The sequence below is a fragment of the Rousettus aegyptiacus genome, unplaced genomic scaffold, assembly GCF_014176215.1.
Source record: "Rousettus aegyptiacus isolate mRouAeg1 unplaced genomic scaffold, mRouAeg1.p scaffold_m13_p_1, whole genome shotgun sequence".
Taxonomy (NCBI): Eukaryota; Metazoa; Chordata; class Mammalia; order Chiroptera; family Pteropodidae; genus Rousettus; species Rousettus aegyptiacus.
Genome location: NW_023416284.1, coordinates 120857866 through 120876898, shown reverse-complemented (window position 1 = coordinate 120876898; position 19033 = coordinate 120857866). Strand labels below are relative to the sequence as shown.

At 35.7% G+C, this 19033-nt stretch overlaps 1 protein-coding gene and 1 pseudogene across 3 annotated transcripts in view; one reads left to right on the top strand and one right to left on the bottom strand.

Moving 5' to 3' along the window:
• COL12A1 (collagen type XII alpha 1 chain) overlaps nucleotides 1–19033 on the top strand; it is a 109211-nt gene that overhangs the window by 52968 nt on the left and 37210 nt on the right. For all 3 annotated transcript variants that reach the window (XM_016141684.2, XM_036219481.1, XM_036219479.1), the window contains 16 exons: nucleotides 1172–1308; nucleotides 2345–2474; nucleotides 4812–4951; nucleotides 5202–5334; nucleotides 5438–5464; nucleotides 5802–5944; nucleotides 8409–8538; nucleotides 8957–9096; nucleotides 9531–9660; nucleotides 10877–11019; nucleotides 12125–12254; nucleotides 12950–13092; nucleotides 14770–14899; nucleotides 16444–16563; nucleotides 17563–17709; nucleotides 18890–19006. In XM_016141684.2, the coding sequence (XP_015997170.2) occupies nucleotides 1172–1308; nucleotides 2345–2474; nucleotides 4812–4951; nucleotides 5202–5334; nucleotides 5438–5464; nucleotides 5802–5944; nucleotides 8409–8538; nucleotides 8957–9096; nucleotides 9531–9660; nucleotides 10877–11019; nucleotides 12125–12254; nucleotides 12950–13092; nucleotides 14770–14899; nucleotides 16444–16563; nucleotides 17563–17709; nucleotides 18890–19006 (2040 nt within the window). The remainder of the gene's footprint in view (nucleotides 1–1171; nucleotides 1309–2344; nucleotides 2475–4811; nucleotides 4952–5201; nucleotides 5335–5437; nucleotides 5465–5801; nucleotides 5945–8408; nucleotides 8539–8956; nucleotides 9097–9530; nucleotides 9661–10876; nucleotides 11020–12124; nucleotides 12255–12949; nucleotides 13093–14769; nucleotides 14900–16443; nucleotides 16564–17562; nucleotides 17710–18889; nucleotides 19007–19033) is intronic.
• On the bottom strand, nucleotides 18045–18362 carry LOC118601684 (annotated as a pseudogene).

Sequence of the window (19033 nt, the reverse complement as noted above, 5' to 3'; positions counted from 1 at the left end):
GTCTTACCTAGCTGGTAGTTTGGTTTCATGCTGTTGAGGTGGGCATGCTGAGATAGATGACTTGGCTTAAATTTTGTGAGTTTCAGCTCACATTTCTAAGGAAGTGAAGTTAGAAGGAAACTTCAAGGGGGAAAGACAATTGAGACAGAAGCATGATAGGGCAGAAAAGAGAAAACTACCCCACAGGGCAGGGCAGAGTGAATTCACGAACAATAAATAATCATCTTTTATGTCTTAGACCCTGCCTGGAGTTGGTGGTTTTATGGAAATGGGTTAGTGGCAGATGGAAAGAATGAGGAGCCAGCCAGGGATGGAGATATGTGTTCCGAGAGTACTGGGAGAGAAGACTCATAGTAGGATGAAAGACAAATGTGGTCATGGATTTGGATATGGGGTTGAACTGCTACAGTGTAGGGAGGGAGCACAGAGAGATGCGGAGAGATGAAAACATTGAAGGGATGAGGGAGGAGAGAGATTCAGGAAGAGAGATGTACAGAGTTGAAATGAGAGACAAAAGAAATTGGTCAAATGAGAAGTTAGAAAGAGTGAAATTTGTCTCATATAACCAAAGAAAACCTTTTCATCAGTTATCCTCCCTATTCTTTTTATGGTAAAGTGTTGTTTGACTTGTTTGACTTGGTAAAAAAAATATCATTTTTATTTTCTTCTAACCATTTAGGCTTCCGTGGATTGTATTATAAGTTTATTGGATATTAATTTTTGCCCATCTTTATTCTTTACTCTTGTAACCGTTGGTTTTTCTATCACATTCTTAGTGTAACTTAACTCTATTGATTTTGTTTTCTATCTTAACCAATTGAAATGTATTGTAAGGAAACATGAGTGATACATTCGTGGTTAGTTATGATTTATTATTGCCAAGCAGCAAGTAAGAGCTTATGTAAATAGAGTAGAAGAAATTGACATATAAATGGGCACTAGAGTTGTCATAAAAATTTAAATTTATCCTGTTTTTAACAAGCCTTCTTAAGAATAATTCAGCTCTACCTGGTGGAATCATAGTACTTTTATCATAGTAACCATTTTTTTTTAGTTGTTTTGCTATACACCTTTAAGTTTTCTTGAAACAACTTCTTGAAAACTTGTATGGATTCTTTAGAGCTTTGTGATTGAAAATCACATCTGGACCTAATTTCTCATGCATCTCCAGTGCCTTTACCCAAACCTCGAGATCTGAAACTCAGAGATGTGACCCACAGCACCATGAATGTCCTCTGGGAACCTGCGCCTGGTAAAGTGCGTAAATATATTGTGCGCTACAAAACCCCAGAAGAGGATGTCAAGGAGGTAGGTTGGAGATTAAAACAGATTTGGAATTATTTGTTTTCCTAGTACGTTTAACAAAGAACCTAAACAAGTATAGTTGAGAGCATGTTTTGAATATTATCACTTTATTAGTACAATGTTAAAAACTTGTTATATTAATAAAGCACTCCTTAAGTATCAATAAAATATTGGATTGTCTTGTATTTAGTTTAGAAATGTTTTGCCGTATGATAACAATCTCAAAAAGTCATCCCTTAGATAGTTATAGAATTACGTGGTGTTTCCTTTTCACAGATGCCTTATATGGTGCTCTGCATTTTATGAATTACTAAAAAATGTTAATAATGTTTCTAAAAATAAAAAAAGGGGATGTCGAGGAGTTTGTCAGATAATAGGACAATATGATAGTTGAAAAAGATGAGAGAAAGGATGAATATGTTACTGGAGGAGTGTCCCTTTGACGGTGACCATTTTTGAGGCGATGTTGAGTGGAAAGCTGTTTCCATGACAATCTGAATCAAAGTGGGAGCAAATTGAGGGGCTTCACCAAAGAATGGATTTAAGCTGTGTGTGCTTGGGGGACATCCATCTTAGAATGGTAGGGGCATTTTTGGAATATAGAAATAGTTTCTCTAAGCACCGAGTTACTGACTGCGCCAGTCATTTGGATTACATAAAAGCTAATTTTTATGTGAATGCATATTCATTTCATCCTGGGTTTAAATTTCAATTAGGTACAATCACCAGTGGGTCTCACAGGCTTCTTGTGCATAGCAAATGAGATAATACACAGAACGTTACTGAAAAAAAAAATAAGGCTGTGATATAAAGGGAAACAGGTGAAAAATGATTAGGTTGTTTGAATCCATTTATGTATGGCTCTAGTACATAAATTATTCACCACTTTAGAAATTTATTAACTGTCTCCAGTTCTTTGTCTCTTATGCCAGTTGGAAAACAGTGCTATTCTTATACTCTTGCACTGAGCAGTGCAGTAAACAACAGTCAGATGTCACAACCTAACACTTTGTAAAAATAGTCCACTGTTCTCTTATAGGTAGAAGTGGACAGATCACGGACCAGCACTCCTCTCAAAGACCTCGTCTCACAGACTCTGTACACAGTCAGCGTTTCTGCCGTGTATGATGAGGGAGAATCTCCTCCAGTGACTGCTCAAGAAACTACCCGTGAGTTGTGATCACCTTGACTGATAATTAGGAAACAACACTACATTCACGTGTAACTGAACTTACTGAGTCATTTTGTTTTTTAATACTATTTTTGATGATAATAATGTTTGGATTGATAGATCATTTTGCACTTATTTTCTTCTCTTTTACCTTTAGGTCCATTTCTTTTATGATAATTTCTATCCTACTATTTATCTTCTAGATATTTAACCGATGTGTGTGTTAGGAGAGGGTTGGGGGAAGAAAGTACATTCTTGATGTATGTTGGACATTTTCTTTGGAAAAGCTGCATCGGTTATCAAATATTTTTTGACATCTTACTATATGTAAAAAGCTATCGGGGGAAACAAAATATAAGCATTTTTGCCCTCAATAGTTCATGATTTGATTTCATTATGAAGGTAAGAAAATTGATTAACAATACATGGGGTCATGTAAGGAAGGTGAGGTATGCAGCACTCAGATTGTATGCTGTCAGATTTCAGAGGAGGGGGAAAGGTAGGCAGATACAGAGCAACCTGCCATGCCCCTCCTTCTCTACTCCATTCTGTTGCCTCTCCAAGGGACCTCAGTTTCCCCCCTTCTCATGGTACTTCCATAGCATTTAACTCAATTACCATTGCTTTAAAAAAAATCTTTTCTACTTTCCCCTTGCTATCTCCTAATGAAAGAAGAGACTTATTTATTTTGTTCAACTTTGTATCTCCAGTGCCTTGCACAGGGCTCAGCTCATAATTTCTTAATTCAAATAGTAGTTAAGAAATTGAGGTCTGGAGCTAGCAGAGTTCTGAAAAAATGTACTGGGAGCCGCATGTGTAATTCCAAATTTTTTAGTAGCCACATTAAAAAAGGTAAGAAGAGACAGGTAAAATTAATTTTAATAAAGTGTTTTTAACCCAGTATATTCAAAATATTATCATTTCAACATGTATGAGTATAATAATTATAAATGAGATATTTCACATTTTTTTCCATCAAAATTCTTTGAAATCTAACGTGTGTTAATTTTACACTTAGAGCATATCTCAAGCTGGCCACATTTCAGGTACATGTGGCTAGTGGCTCCCATAGAAGACAGGGCTAGAGAATTAATGACTTGCTTCATGTCATCTAATAAGCTAGTGGTGGGATCATTGCTATAGCCTGGAACTTTCACTTCTTATCCAGTAACTCCCTCACCAGAGTCTCAAAAGCTTCTCCTTTTTCAGCTGTTTGTACATGATCAGGGCATCTTGTCAAATGTCATAGCCTGCTTCTTAACATCAGCCAGTATCTACTTCTGCGGTTTTCTTACCATGTGACATCTCTTAGTAATTTCAGTTGCCTTCTTGACATCAGTTCTTGCCTGGTAGTAAGGGTAGTGGTTAGAGATGAAAATTTATACATATGACTAGACTGACAGCTTTACATAAATATAACATGTGTAGTAAAGAGAAAAAGTCAGGAAAAACTGGCTAGTGAAGCAGGTAATTTAGTATACTAAATTAATACCTTCAATGTATGTTTTTAATCCTTAAGATTTTCTAATAAATTTTAGTTGTACCCAAGGTGCATCCTTAATAGACAATTGTATGGCACATGTGCTTGTGAAAGTGATATCTCTCTCTTTATCTCAGTGTGTTTTTTCATTGTAATTATTAGAAACAAATTTTTGGTGGCTCTGGGTTTTCTGTAGTTGGCTTTGATTACCGGGATATAGAGAAATAATTGACATTGGAAGCTCAGGACTGGTGGCAGACGTTCCAAACTGCTCATGCTACAAACTAACTAGAGTGCCTGGTTAATAGAGGGGATTTTAAATTGGGACTTCAGCGGTCGTCAATGCTCCAGGGTTGTTCCTCTCTCTGGATAGAGTCGGTACAGCCTCTATCGTGTCTAAGCTAGTGACTATGAGAGAAGCTTATGCATGAGTTACTTGGTCATAACATTTCATGGACCATGAAGGTTCATGTACGCTCTTATGTTATATGCCAAAGTTTGCGTTTACGTGTTCTGCTGTGTGAAAGAGTCCATGGTTTTCATTAGATTCTCAAAAAATTTGAGATGCAAAATGATTAGGAACTTCTGAGCTAGAAGAGTATTACTAAATGCTACCTTTGAAAAAAACCACCATTTTAATAGAATATAAATAATCACCTATTATGGCCATGTTATGCTTCCAGTTTTCAGAGCTCTCTCTTATTGCAAGTGAACTGAATTGGTGAGATTTTTGGTTCTAAGAATGTTTTCAGCCAATTGTTCTAAGTCCATTAAAATAAAAGAAGGCAGTTTTATTACATTAAATTAAATTTTTAAATCATATTAAAAAGTTTATTCCTGCCTTTCTCACGATAGGCACAGTGCCAGCCCCAACAAACTTAAAGATTACAGAAGTAACACCAGAGAGTTTCAGAGGAACTTGGGATCACGGAGCTTCAGATGTGTCTCTCTACAGAATAACCTGGGCACCTTTTGGAAGCTCGGATAAGATGGAGGTAGTGTTAACTCTCTCTCTTTTTCCTTTTTTTAAAATGCCCATTTAATGATAGGAAGTCATATTTGAAATATATATTTACCTCTGTTACCAGAAAAGCATCTTTTTCTACTAGTAACATTTGAGTTCATGCCATGAATCAAAGTAGGAGAAATATCTGATGGGATAATGTCAACAAACTGCCAATGAGTGTATGATATATATGGTGACTTAATATTGTGCGGGTTTGTTTTTCTTCTTCTTTCCCTAAGACCATCTTAAATGGAGATGAAAATACTTTGATGTTTGAAAACCTGAACCCAAACACTCTCTATGAGGTTTCTGTTACTGCCATCTATCCTGATGAGTCAGAGAGCGATGACCTGATTGGCAGTGAGCGCACACGTAGGTGTTGAGCCTTCAGGGCATTGTTATTTTAAAATTAATTTAAAAAATAGAGCTATAGCTATATTAGTAATATTATCCCCAATTCTTTTTTTTTTTTCAGTGCGTTTGATACCCTTAACAACACAAGGTAAGAATTTAATTCATTGAATTGTATGAATGGCCAGATAATGAATGAATGAATGAATGAATGAAAAATACCACAAAATTCATTGCAGATAGGCTTGTTTTTAAACTGTAATGTGTTGATTGGGACCTCTTTTAAACAGGCTTTCTTGGAAAACTTTGCTTTGCTACTATTTGTTAAGGAGTCGTCTAAGCTTCATTGACTATGATTTATCATAGGGTCAAATTTAGTTCTAAACCTAGAAGTGTTCAGCTCTATTGATTTCTTTGGGAACAGTGCATATTTTGGGGGGAGGCATCGTTCTATGTGCTTACTCTGTTTCTCAACAATCTTCTTTCAGCTCCAAAAAGTGGCCCACGGAATCTTCAGGTGTATAATGCAACATCCAACAGCTTGACTGTTAAGTGGGATCCTGCTAGTGGTCGTGTGCAGAAATACAGAATCACTTATCAGCCTTCGACGGGTGAAGGCAATGAACAAACGGTAATTTATTTTGTAAAAACTATTACTTGAATAAATTCTACCCTTCCTTTTTAAACTCCTTTACTGCAACATTTATTCTTTTGAGAGAGTCAAGATTTACTGTATTGGGTGGAATTACTTGATGTCATCTCTGATGGAGACTCAGTGGATGTCCTCATGAGAGACAAGGGCTGTTCTTCATGGTTGCTGAACAGCTTCAGATTGGTGCCTCAGCAAATCTGCATTTTCTTTAAAAGACTATTACGGTTGGATTATCCACGAAGATATCTAGATTTTTGAGTCTATTTAGATTTTTTTAAATCTATATCTCTCTAGCTTAATCAAGTGCTGAGTATTTCCTAAACTCTCATTTTCCTGTTTTTGTAAGACATAAAGTGTATCCTGGATCTGGTGTTTCCAGATCTGGATCCTAATTCATACTAATTCATACTATTTATTATTTTTATATTTATCCCAGTGGACGTTTCTGAGAAAGACAATGGGACTGTAAACTCAACCTTCATCTAATTTATCTTCCTAGTCTTCCCTCTTTTAACAGAGCCCTTGTCCATATACCTTGCTTACTTTAGTTGTCCATCTTTAAACTTCCTCCAGCTTTGTTTTGATGAAATGTGTGACTGGAACTGCACATATTATCCTAGCTCAGGAAGCACCATGATTTTTATATAAATAAGGTGATATTTATATATTTATTTATTTCAAATATCTCTTTTGGTGAGAGTCAGGATTTTGTTGACTTTTGGGAGGCTTATAATATTTCCTCACATAGCCTTAGATATGTGTTATTAATCTTTAATCATCTGATTAGCCGAGCTCCAGCAAATGAGTTATACATCTTACCAGTTTAGATATGTTAGCAGAAATAGATGTTGGAGGTAGTTAAGGTGTATGGTTAAAGGTCTCTGATAGTACATGGTAAGTGGGTTTGGCTGAACTAGAAACACTCCCATCCCCAGCATGACTTTTGAGTTGGTCTTTTGAGGTTTCCATAGAACTAGACTTCAGCAGTTTGATATATTTGGATTGAGAATGCATCTATTTTAGTTAAATAGCTTATCGAAATTAAATACCAACTGTAACCAACTGGCTTTTGTATAAAATAATATAAGATACATTTGATGGGCTGATATTTTAATGTCAGAAACAGATCTTTTTGTCTGTGCCAGGCTAGATTTAGGTAAAGCTTCAAAGTAAGCTAAATTTCACTTGAACATTTCTTTTCTTAGTGTTACTGACCCTCCAACTGCTGTCCTGAATCTCTTTTACTGTCCCTTAGTTATCCGTTATAATTAGATGGAGTCTCATAAACTTATCTTCTGGGAAGTATAGCTGATGATCCTTTTAGGGTTCTTATTCTTAGGGATCTTTCCATTTCCATGCTAGTCCATGAAATAAAGTAATGAATCACTGATGCTAGAATTATCTTGGAGAGTTGAACAGGAGAAGTAGGCAGATCCCTCTCTGCTCACTCATAAGGCTAGTTCTTCTAAGTGGATGCTTTCAGATTTGTTACTGATATTGATACTTTTCTCTCATATTCTCAAATATTAAAATTACTAAAATTAGCCACTGCAGTTCAATTCTCTTGTTTTGAGGATGACTACAGTTTTTCACTGAGGTTTCCTCTGGAACTCAGACTACTCTAGGGGACGGGTGTGAAGTCAGAAACATCTGGACTGTTCCAGTGCATCCAGTCATTCACATGTGCTCTTGTTGTGGGCAGCGTGCCATTTTCATGCGATTTTAATTAATATGGCATAAACATCTGAATTCTGTAAACTGTTAACAATTCATACAAATTTTCTTTCAACAAGATAGCTAGATGGCCTTAAGCTATTAGTAAAATACTTAAAACTCTGTAATGGGAGGAAATTTAAAAAGTGTCATACCACCAAGCTAGTATCGTGAAGACAACTGAGAACCCCTACCTGAGTGTGTCCTGGCAAACATTCCAGACACGTAGTTTACACTGTTAATGCTGTTAGAGTGGTAGTATTTTGAGGGACCACCAAAAGATTTAGAGCTTTTGCTGAATCATTTTATTATTTTTCTAAAGCAAATAAAAAACATCTGTAAAAAAGTAAGAATAATAATGGTGCTGAGCTTCTAACATGATGCAAGTCTTTGGTATCTTAAAATTCCTTTGTAGCTCACTTATGATTAATGCCTTTTTGGGAGGAGATCTATGAAATGCATTTTGGATGAAATTTCGCAGTGCTGGTGGTGAGCAAGTTAAAATATAGTTTTGAGGTCATCCACTTAAGACTTAGAGTCCTTTTTTGTGATTTAAGGTGCATAGTTTACATTTTAAATTATACCATAAAATATCTTTTAAACCTTCACTATGGTACATGTTTCCAGATCTTGGCAAGGGTCTCACACAGCTCCCCTGTAGAAAGGGCTTTTTTTAACAGACTGGTGAGACGGAGAGCACAAAGTTAACACTATGCGTGTTTTACTCAAGACCACGATAGGAGGACGACAAAACAGCGTGGTCCTGCAGAAATTGAAGCCTGACACCCCTTACACGATCACTGTATCCTCCCTGTATATTGACGGTGAAGGAGGTCGGATGACAGGAAGAGGCAAGACCAGTAAGTGAACCCAGACTGCTGTAGCTTCTTTGACAGTTACCATTGGAACAGAATCACAACTTTATCTGGAAACACTAGGGTGACACAGAGTTTTGTTAATACCTTAAAATGAGTTTTAAAAATGATGTTTATAGCATCCTTGCTTAGAGTTAACTAACTGTCTCTGTTTGTGGAGAAAGACATATATTACTTTTTAGGATAAAAAATATCTGGGGCCAAAATATTTTGTGGAGAGATGAGATGTGTACTAGATTTTCACAGACATCCTTCCATTTATTTACTACTTCAATGAATATTTGTGGGGTGCCCACTGTAGGGTGCCTGCTATATTTCAGGTCTCCTGGGAGATAACAGTGCACCTGTGTTTTGTGTGTGCTTGGTTAGGATCACACCATGATGTGATTTTTCTGTGTTCCAGAACCTCTGAATACTGTGAAGAACCTAAGAGTATATGACCCTTCTACCAGTACCTTGAATGTTCGCTGGGACCACGCAGAGGGTAATCCTCGTCAGTACAAGCTCTTCTATGCACCAACAGCAGGTGGTCCAGAGGAACTGGTAATTATTTCCTTAGTGAAAAATGCATGTTTGTTTAAACTAAATGATTTAAAAACTGGAGCTGGAAGAGTTAACTGATTTATTTTAGTACTGAAGACGTTCATATTTATTTGATAGAACTTACAGAGGATAATAGCTTGGAGCTTTAGTGCCTGGGTGATAAGGGGATTGAGGAGGGTTGGAGCTGGAGGAAGTAAGCATTCTAGGAAGTTCTAAAGGGGGAGCCTAGTGTGAGTGTAGGGATCTAGAGAAGTCTTTATAACCTCTGTAACAGTTCATATGGGGGCACATTACTATATACTAATATTACAGAGCTTGCTTCTTGACTTGGTCTTGAGTTAGTATTTTGAGTACTATATTGTTGGAAGTATTATTATTTTTTTTTTTTACAAGTTTTTCAAATCAAGTGCTTTATATTTTATTGAAATCTTTAGGTACCAGTCCCTGGGAATACCAATTATGCCATTCTTAGGAACCTGCAGCCAGATACACCATACACTGTTACGGTGGTTCCTGTTTATACTGAAGGTGATGGAGGACGCTCATCAGATACTGGAAGGACATGTAAGGAAGAAGGCAGAGAAATCTAGCCTTTTCATTATAAATTTAGCTTTTCATGATAAAGGTCATATAGGCCCATTAAAGTAAATTTTAAAAATTTAGAATGATAGAACAAAGACATAAAAATTAAATGTAATTCACCTCCTAAACACCACCAACTGTTACTATTTTAGTGTAGGAAATAAAAAATTTATAATGACATTTGTCTTCTGGAATGATAATTTCAAGATTTATAAATGTGTATATAATCATTAATATGCTATTTCGGTTATTCTCTCTCACTGACAAAAATTCATTGAGCTTTGTTTTGTACTTTATAAATTTGTGTGAAGCAGTCTTTTGTAGTTGGCTCTCATAGTGCGAATTTTGAAATTTGTTTATCACGTTACTTGATTGCATATTTCTCTGGTTTGCTGAAAAAGTACTTTTTGGCATTAAAAATCCATATGCTTTCATTTGCCATTACCAGTTTATAGTGTTTTTGCCATTCTTTGTACTATTGCTTAAAGGCTTTTGTGCATGCTTATGAACATTTCTTTGGCTTCAGAAATATACTTGGTGATGGATAAAAAGAAGCAACTATGGATGGTTTCTTTTGGACAAAGATTAATGTCTAGAAATATGATGTTATTGGCTAAACTAGAGTTTGGAGTTAATATGTGGATTTAATTTTTTTAAAGTCTTTATTGGGCAGTTAATTGAGAACTGAGAATCTTATTTATTTATTCCTTCTTTTGTCTTTAATTTTAATTGGAGAAGACATTCAGTAGTTATTTGTTGAAGGAAGGAGGAATGAATAAAGAATAAATGATTGAAACTGGCTGACTGAATTAGATGGGCTCATAGCTGCTGTTAGTTTTTACTTAGAAGGCAGAGATTATAAAATTCCTCCTGTCCCTCCATTACATGTGTTGTAAAACTGAAGCTTCTTTTCCAGTTTTTCATCCCTTGATCCTTTGTGGCCAATCGTATTACTACTTTTACTAGTTTGTTTTTATTGGCGACAATTTTGCTTCCATATAGACAAAGGCCATAATTGGCTAACAGCGGGTAAATTTGGATTTGGAGACTTTACATCTGCTTTTGTATGTTGATAATTAGAAGTTTAAGGAGGATAGCATTTTATCCTTCTGCAGAGTGTAAGTTCTGGAAAAGTGATAACAAAAGCTCTGCATGTATAAACAGACTTAAGAAAAGTGTGTTGGCTTTCCTTCCTCAGTGGTGAGAGGATTGGCAAGAAACGTCCAAGTGTACAATCCCACACCAAACAGCCTCGATGTTCGCTGGGATCCTGCCCCTGGGCCTGTGCAGCAGTATCGCATTGTGTATTCTCCTGTGGCTGGCACGAGACCCTCGGAATCTGTAAGTGATTTTGTCATCTTGGAGCTCAGCAAATGAATTTTAGAGATTCTACTGCGCCTCCTGCCCTGGCTGCTGGCCCAGAATTATAAGCCAGTTGTTAGTATGGCACCGAGTCTCAGAGAAACTCCACTTCCTGATGAACGTAGACTTTTGTTTATGTCATGTTAGGTAGCCTATGAGAATGCAAACCACAAACATGCCAGAGTATAATGATTAAATGATAGGTTTTGATGAATTAAGACAGGTGTATCAACTATAAGATTAGTTAGCAAAAGTAAATTTTGGGAAAATGCAAATTAGCTATGTGAGTTAAAAACTCCAGTAATAAATACAAATCATTGCTTAATCTTGTCAACATGGGCTTTTATTGTAAAGTACAAATACTTTTATTGTTAAACTCTCTTATAGTGTGGGCTTCACTGGCTTGTACAAATTGCCCAATCTAACTTCAATTCATAATACTATTCAGCTTTGTAAGTAGACTAATAATTTGGAAATCAGAAATTATTGATTTGAATAAGGACAGAATCAGAACACCTAAGGAAAAGTAAATTTATATACTAACTTTATTTACAAGTCTTTTTAAAAATAAACAGTAACGATGAACAATGATAAACAAATGATGAGCAATACATGTGTTCTGTAAGAATATTGATTTACATGTCCCTGTATATGGTAGGACATATTCAGACAAATTTGCCTGTATTCATTGTATAAAGTTGCTCTTTATTTTAATATAAAAATCTCTCCCCTAGCAATGTAGATAGAAGTATCTTCTTTTATGTGTACTAACATTCAGGATGTTCTTTGGGTAATTATCACGAACCCTGTATGTTATATTCGAGAATCTTTACAATACACATAAATGGAAGATAATTGAAGTGATTAAGGTCAAGTGTGAACTAACCTTTTGGGGGTGGGTAATTTCTGAGGATAAATTGCATCCAATGGTGTAGGCTGGGTAGATGTCATGAGGAAACAGTAGTTGGCTTTTGACATGTCTGGGCTCAGCCTTTTATTATCAAAGTTCTTATGCTGACTAATAAAAGACTTGGTAAGCATCTGGGTTGTCATCAGGCAGAATCTGGCATTTTCTCCTCTCCAGATTGTGGTGCCAGGAAATACCCGCACGGTGCAGCTGGAGCGGCTGATTCCAGACACACCCTATTCTGTGAACATTGTGGCTCTCTACTCCGACGGAGAGGGGAATCCCAGCCCCGCCCAGGGCCGAACATGTGAGGCAGAAATCCTTTCTCCATCTATTCCCTTGTAACTCAAATGGCAGGGCTTATCTGACTGAGTGAGGAGTGGAAGGTGGATGGTGAGAGCTTTCTCCACCTTAGTGCAAGTGAGGGTACACCTGGGCGTGTGGTTCTGCCTGGGCTCCTCCTCATTCATACTCCAGGCTAAAGCTTTGGGTCCCTGACTGCCCTTTGTGCTGAGTGAACTTTATTTGGTCATATTCTCAATAGGGATCTAAGTTAAGAAGGGGTTTCTTCCCCTTTTCTGCCCTTCAGTGGATGTTCTCGCCAAATGGGTACTTTGCAAATGTGAGGACTTGGCCTCTATTTTTCATCAAACACATTAACTGTTATAATGTGTTTAACCACATTATAGTGGTTAAAATAATGCCTTTCTTTCCCAGTGTGTACATTTAGGTTCAAACCTAGTTCTGTGCCCCTGAAGTTCAGCATGTAACCATAGCTTTGAAATGCAGCACTTTTTACTATTTACGTTTTCACATTAAAACCATGGAAGATGTGTGTTTTATCATAGGGAGTAAACACCCTAGTTAATGGCGAAATACCTGCAAGTAACTTTCTTAATCCAACTTGAGTAAAAGAATTTTTCTTTTATACCCCTCCCTCCACCCCCATGTCTATCATACTCACAGGCAGGTAAATAACTCTATTGTATTTTATTTATTTAGTACCACGAAGTGGACCAAGAAATCTGAGAGTCTTTGGGGAGACAACCAACAGCCTGTCTGTGGCCTGGGATCATGCTGATGGGCCAGTTCATCAATACAGGATCATTTATTCTCCTACCATTGGTGATCCAATTGATGAATATGTGAGTCTGATTCTCATTTATATTTGAGCATTTTATAATTTCTGACCTAGTTGGAGGGTGAAATTAAGTTTTCTTTTTTCGGAGTGTGATGGGATTGCAGTTGAGTCCTTGACTCTTGTGTGATGGTTACATTCTATATGACTTTCTCTGACATGATATTGGAACCACCCGAATGTGCCTAGTATGGCCTTCCACACTACAGAAAATCAATGCCCCTAGAGCTCATTTCTATTCTAAAGATAGATTGAAAAACTGTCTTATTTCTTGAAATGCATATTTCTAATCACTTAATTAAACTTTAGGAATTAGTCTAGTAAAATGTGATACCAATTATTCTGACCTAACTAAATCAATGTTCAAATGCTGTGACTTTTCAAATCTTACCCTTTCTTTAAATCTAATTTCTTTACAAGATTTATCTTAAATAGTTCAGTGCTAATTGATCTCTCTTTTTTTTTCTAAGTTTAACATTTTTTAGTACACATTGGTTTTGGAACATACATACTGTAATATTAATTTGCATCAGATTGTTTGAGCATCATATTTTGTCTCTCCAGAACCAGATTCAGGTTTTCTTGTAGCTTCCTCATAGCCCTCGCTATGCATAACCATTTGTTATGAATGGAAAAACTCAGCACTTTCTTTAAAATTTAGTGGTTAATTGATGTGCTAGTTTAGTGGAAGATTACACAAAATGTTGATTGTCATACAGTTAGGTCTGTGGTTTGCAACCATTTTGCCAAATACATCCTCTTTGATCATTCCATTATTCTTATGTTTTATCTACTTGAACTTGATATACTAAGCTTTAATTCGAACGTCCATTTTATTAATAAGAAACACATGTAACTGCCATTTAGTATTCCCTATCAAAATTATAAAAGCAGTATTGCCACACTTAGTTTGCCAAAGCAAAGAAATTCATGCTTTAGTGTTCACTCAGCCTTCTCATGTATAAATATGCATTTTCTCTTCACTTTCTGAAAAGAGTAAAAATATAATTTCTTCCCCCAGTTCACCATTTGTGACCAAGGAACTCTACTCTGGGAATCATTAGCATAAGTGATTCACATTGTTTATAGAAGTAAAGTTTAGGATTGACAGAGAGATTGAAAGAGATCTTTCTGATCATTTCCTCTTTGTAGAAGTAGTTAAATGTATTTTCTATTTATTCGTTTTCATCTTCTTACCTAATTAGTACCAGCCAAACTGATACTCCTGAGGGCAGAAACCCTTACCAAGGGATTCCTAGTAGCTAGTACCATGCCTGGCTCACAGTGGGTACTAGTTACATGTTTGTCAAAGGACTACATGAAAATGTAACAAGTAAGAATGAGAGACGAGGGAAATAAGGGTGCTACTGAGTGCTGCAGTACTCAGTAATGGGTACTGCGGCATTGTTGCATCTGTAAATGCCCACTACTTCCTTCAGGGATGTTAAATCTCAAGGCTGGTAAATGGCTAATCCCGGATTTGAGCCCAGATCCATCTGACTCTAAAACCATTCTCCCATGCTGCACACAGGCAGTGTAGATCATTTGCCTTGCTATGAGCTTTGTGCAACAAAGAGAAAATATGAAGAAAATGTGCTGTTTTGGGAATACATAAAATAATATTGTCTTTTGATCTGGAAGTCCTCTAGCTGATAATAAATTTATAATTTAACTTCCCCTGCAGACCACAGTCCCAGGCAGAAGAAACAATGTAATACTACAGCCCCTGCAATCTGATACCCCATATAAAATTACTGTAATTGCTGTTTATGAAGACGGAGATGGTGGCCATCTGATAGGAAACGGAAGGACTGGTAAATGTCTTATATCTTTTATAACCCTTAAATTTTACCTTTGCAAATGCATCTCAAATACTACATTAACACTGGGTTAAGGTTAATCTTTATATTAGACATTGAATTTTGTCAAAATAATATAAAAACAGAATTTGTCTTTTAACTGTTGAAAGGCCCATTAAAAGAAGGAAAAGGGAACAAAAATCTGCATATTTTGCTTTTCTTGAGGTAGTTTATTTCTCTTTTGGAAAACCATTGCTTATTCTCTGAATAATGGTTTAATTTGTGTGGTATCAGTTAAAGTTGTAGCTATTAACTCAGTCAACTTAATATCAGCGAAAAACACTTCACTATGATAGAATCTTAAGTCATAAATAAATGCAATAATTAGCATTTATCTTTTATCTTACAAATGTAACTTTTAAAAATATGTATATTTTTCTATTGTACCAAGTAATTTAGGAACAATTACCAGTGTTCAAGCTCCTTATCTAGCCTATACTGTTAGCAATTTCTTATGGTTTAGAGCAGTTTCTCCAGTTTGGTTGTTCATTAGAATCACCTGAGAAGCTTTAAAAATTGCGATGCCTGGGTGCCACCCCCAGAGATACTGATGTAACTGGTCTGAGGTGTAGCCTGGACCTGCCGATGTTCTAAGGTGCAGCCAAGTTTGAAAGCCACTGCTTTAGCATAAAGGTGTGTTAAGCTATAGACCTGGTTTCGATTACTGGCAAATATTGGCATTCCCTTTTCCCATTTTATTCAGCAAAAATTCACTTATAATTTCAAGATCTTTACTACACTCAGTTGCTCAAACTCTTTTTTGTGCTTAAATAACCTTGACAGCATTACAGAATTTGCTCTTAAGAGAAAAGCAGAAGTAGAGTTGTTTGAGCTCAGTCTCTAAAGGCTGGGAATTTATATGTTTATTCATACTCATTGTCTTTAGGACTGAGTCAATGGATACTTAGTTTAGGGATTTTAATTTAAAGTCAAGATGATTTTAATTAACAGCTTCTTATTTTTTTTACTTTCTTTTAGGTTTTAGAATATATTTTGATACTTTTCTGGGGGAAATAGCATTTCATAATTTTGTGCATATCAAAATATATTAAAATATCTTTCATAGTTATTGAATTTTCTAGAAGGCCCAAAGCCATTTCTAGTTTCTATTGTGAAAAAATTTTTCAGGTTGAAATCCTTATTTGTGTAATGCTATGAATAATAACTTAGCAACTACTTAACATACAGCCTAATAGCACTAATTTTCAGAGTTGGAGGTAATGCCTCTGAAGACTTGAGAATTTACTCTGGGTTATGTTGGTGGAGAATAGAGTTGTATTGGGAAAGAACATTATTTTTATAGTAGTTTTAAAAAAACTACTAAGCTCTATGTTGAACATTTTAATACTTTTAATTTTCTGGATAAGGAAATTTGGGGATATTATTAAATTTCTTTCATGGGGCTACACTATCAATACTCATAATTAATACTCATCAAGTTGTATGCTTTCTCTGTATGTCAATGAAAGGTCAGTAATGTGTACCAATATATATTTTAGTGGGACTACTTCCACCTCAGAACATACACATCTCTGATGAATGGTATACAAGATTCAGAGTATCCTGGGATCCTTCACCTTCTCCAGTTCTTGGATATAAAATTGTGTATAAGCCAGTGGGTAAGGAAGCATCTTTATTATTATAGAAGGACATTGAAGAGTTTATGGTATCATTGTTACTATTGGTGTAAGTGAAATTCTCATTAATTTGCGTGACTAAAAGTTTGATCTGGACCATAAAATCACACAAATACAAGGTGTTTGTGTTCAGACATCTTATGTTTTATTATGATTATGAAATAAGACATATTTAATCAATATAAACTTCTGTATTTTTCCCATTATGTCAAGATGTTATTCCACTTTGAGCATATAAATTTTAGTTTATTCATGACATGCTTACTTTCAACTTCCCATTGATATGTTCACCTAAATGAATATCTCCTTGATTAAATTATTTGCTATCTTTGTTTCTATATTCTGTTTACATGCTTAGAAAAGTATTCTTTATATAAAATTAGTTAAGTCATCTTCCATGCACTCAAGAAGAGTGTGAACTTACTGAAATTTCCCAGAAACTTTTCCTAGAAAAAAATAAAGGAGAGAAGGCACAAGAAAGGAAAGATGAGCCTGTGTAAGGAATGGAGAGAGAACTTAGAGGGGGAGGAGGTGTTGGTAACTGAGGACCTTTAGTCACTAAACTTATGGAATGAGGTCCAAGGCAGATGTTCTTAAATCATATCTAAGACACACTGAAAAATATAAAGTGAGCGCCTGTTGTGTGCAAGAGCACTGTGCTGGCAAAGCAGGACTTAGAGAAGAAGCTTGAGAGTGTAGAGTAGTTGATTGCATGATTAATAAATGAAAGAAAAAACACCTGCTATGTTTTAGGGACTATGCTATGCTTTGAGAATCAGAAGATAAAGAATCCAGTTTCTGCTTATAGTTTGGTATTCACCATATAATGTGGAATGTGGTATAGTGAACAAATGTATAAAGGATTATGAAATTAATGGTGTTTATATTCTTATTTGAGTATACGTTAAGGCATTTGATTTTAAGAAAAATTTGAGATTAGTGTTAGCATATTTCTTTGTATTTTTGTGATTGTTATTAAAGGTTCCGATGAGCCTATGGAAGTCTTTGTTGGAGAAATGACATCATACACGTTACACAATCTCAATCCCAGCACCACCTATGACGTGAATGTTTATGCTCAGTATGATTCTGGGCTCAGCGTCCCCTTGACGGATCAAGGCACTACATGTGAGTTATGAATCTTTGAATAGTCCTAAGAAAGAGCGTAGTACAAAGTACTGGGTCGGCTTGTTTTAATTTTATCTCTTTTAAAAATATGCATACTTCCTCAGCATTAAGTAGTTGGCTCTTTTGTGTTCAGATAAACAAATAAATATAAGTAATATAATTGAGTATACAAATATGTATATAATGAGATGTGTTTAGTTGACATAAAATATTATATTTTGAATTTTGAAAGATAAAAATAACAGAAATTATAATTTCATTCATAAATGATTTGGCATGCTATGTCATTTTTTTTTTTAACAAATCCACTTTTATGTATTTACTTTTCAATAAGTTTATATCCTTGAGGGATACAGCATTACATGGATTCTGTGTCCCATGGCTTTAGCAGGAAGGTTGCTTTGGAATTTGCCATGAACCATGTCACTGTTACCTTTCCCCAGATGACTCTGGTTTTATTTGGTTTGCCACCAAGAATCACTTGCGTTGATCTTTGGCTTGTACACACAAGCACATCTCTTGCCTAGGTAGAATTCAGTTTCATCTTGAGCATAAACACCTTCAGTTTTAAGAAGAGCTGTGTGCTTCCTCTGCTTCTGGAGACCCCACTTACAGCCTCCAAAGATGGCCTTGGACCATGGCATTCCAGACATATTTGTCTTTTTAGAAGTCTTGTTCCTAGTGGGCTACCACAGGATCCAAGATGGAAGAAAGAGGATGACCATTACATTTTTATAGTTTTTCTTGACATTGGATGTTAAAATATATATTACCTAAATACATTGATTTAATTGAAAGTCTTCATGGGGATGCCATGATTATTCATTCAGCCCAGATAGATTTTGTTGTCACCAATGCTTTAATAATGATTTAAGGACTTAGTAGATAGCCTTTCAGAAAAATTTCTTAGTATCATCCATCAGATTTCTTTGACATTTGTAGTATTGAGAAGGACTATGTGGATTTTTCCCCCCTCAAAAATCAGTCACAGAAAGGGAGATCTATTTTGATTTTGTGCATTTTCATGTATATTTCATATAGGTTTCTTATAAAAAGCAAGATTTTAGACTTTTTTTTCAGCTATAGTAGATACTTTAAAATTGTGTTATGATTAAAATTATGCTTTTTTTTTGCCTTTATTTACAAAACAAATTTATATCTTTCTTTCTTTATTTTGTAGTGTATTTAAATGTGACAGATCTGAAAACTTACCAGGTTGGGTGGAATACGTTCTGTGTTAAATGGTCACCTCACCGGGCAGCCACATCCTACAGGCTAAAACTAAGCCCTGCAGATGGTATGTGTGAAAAAAACAAAAAACAAA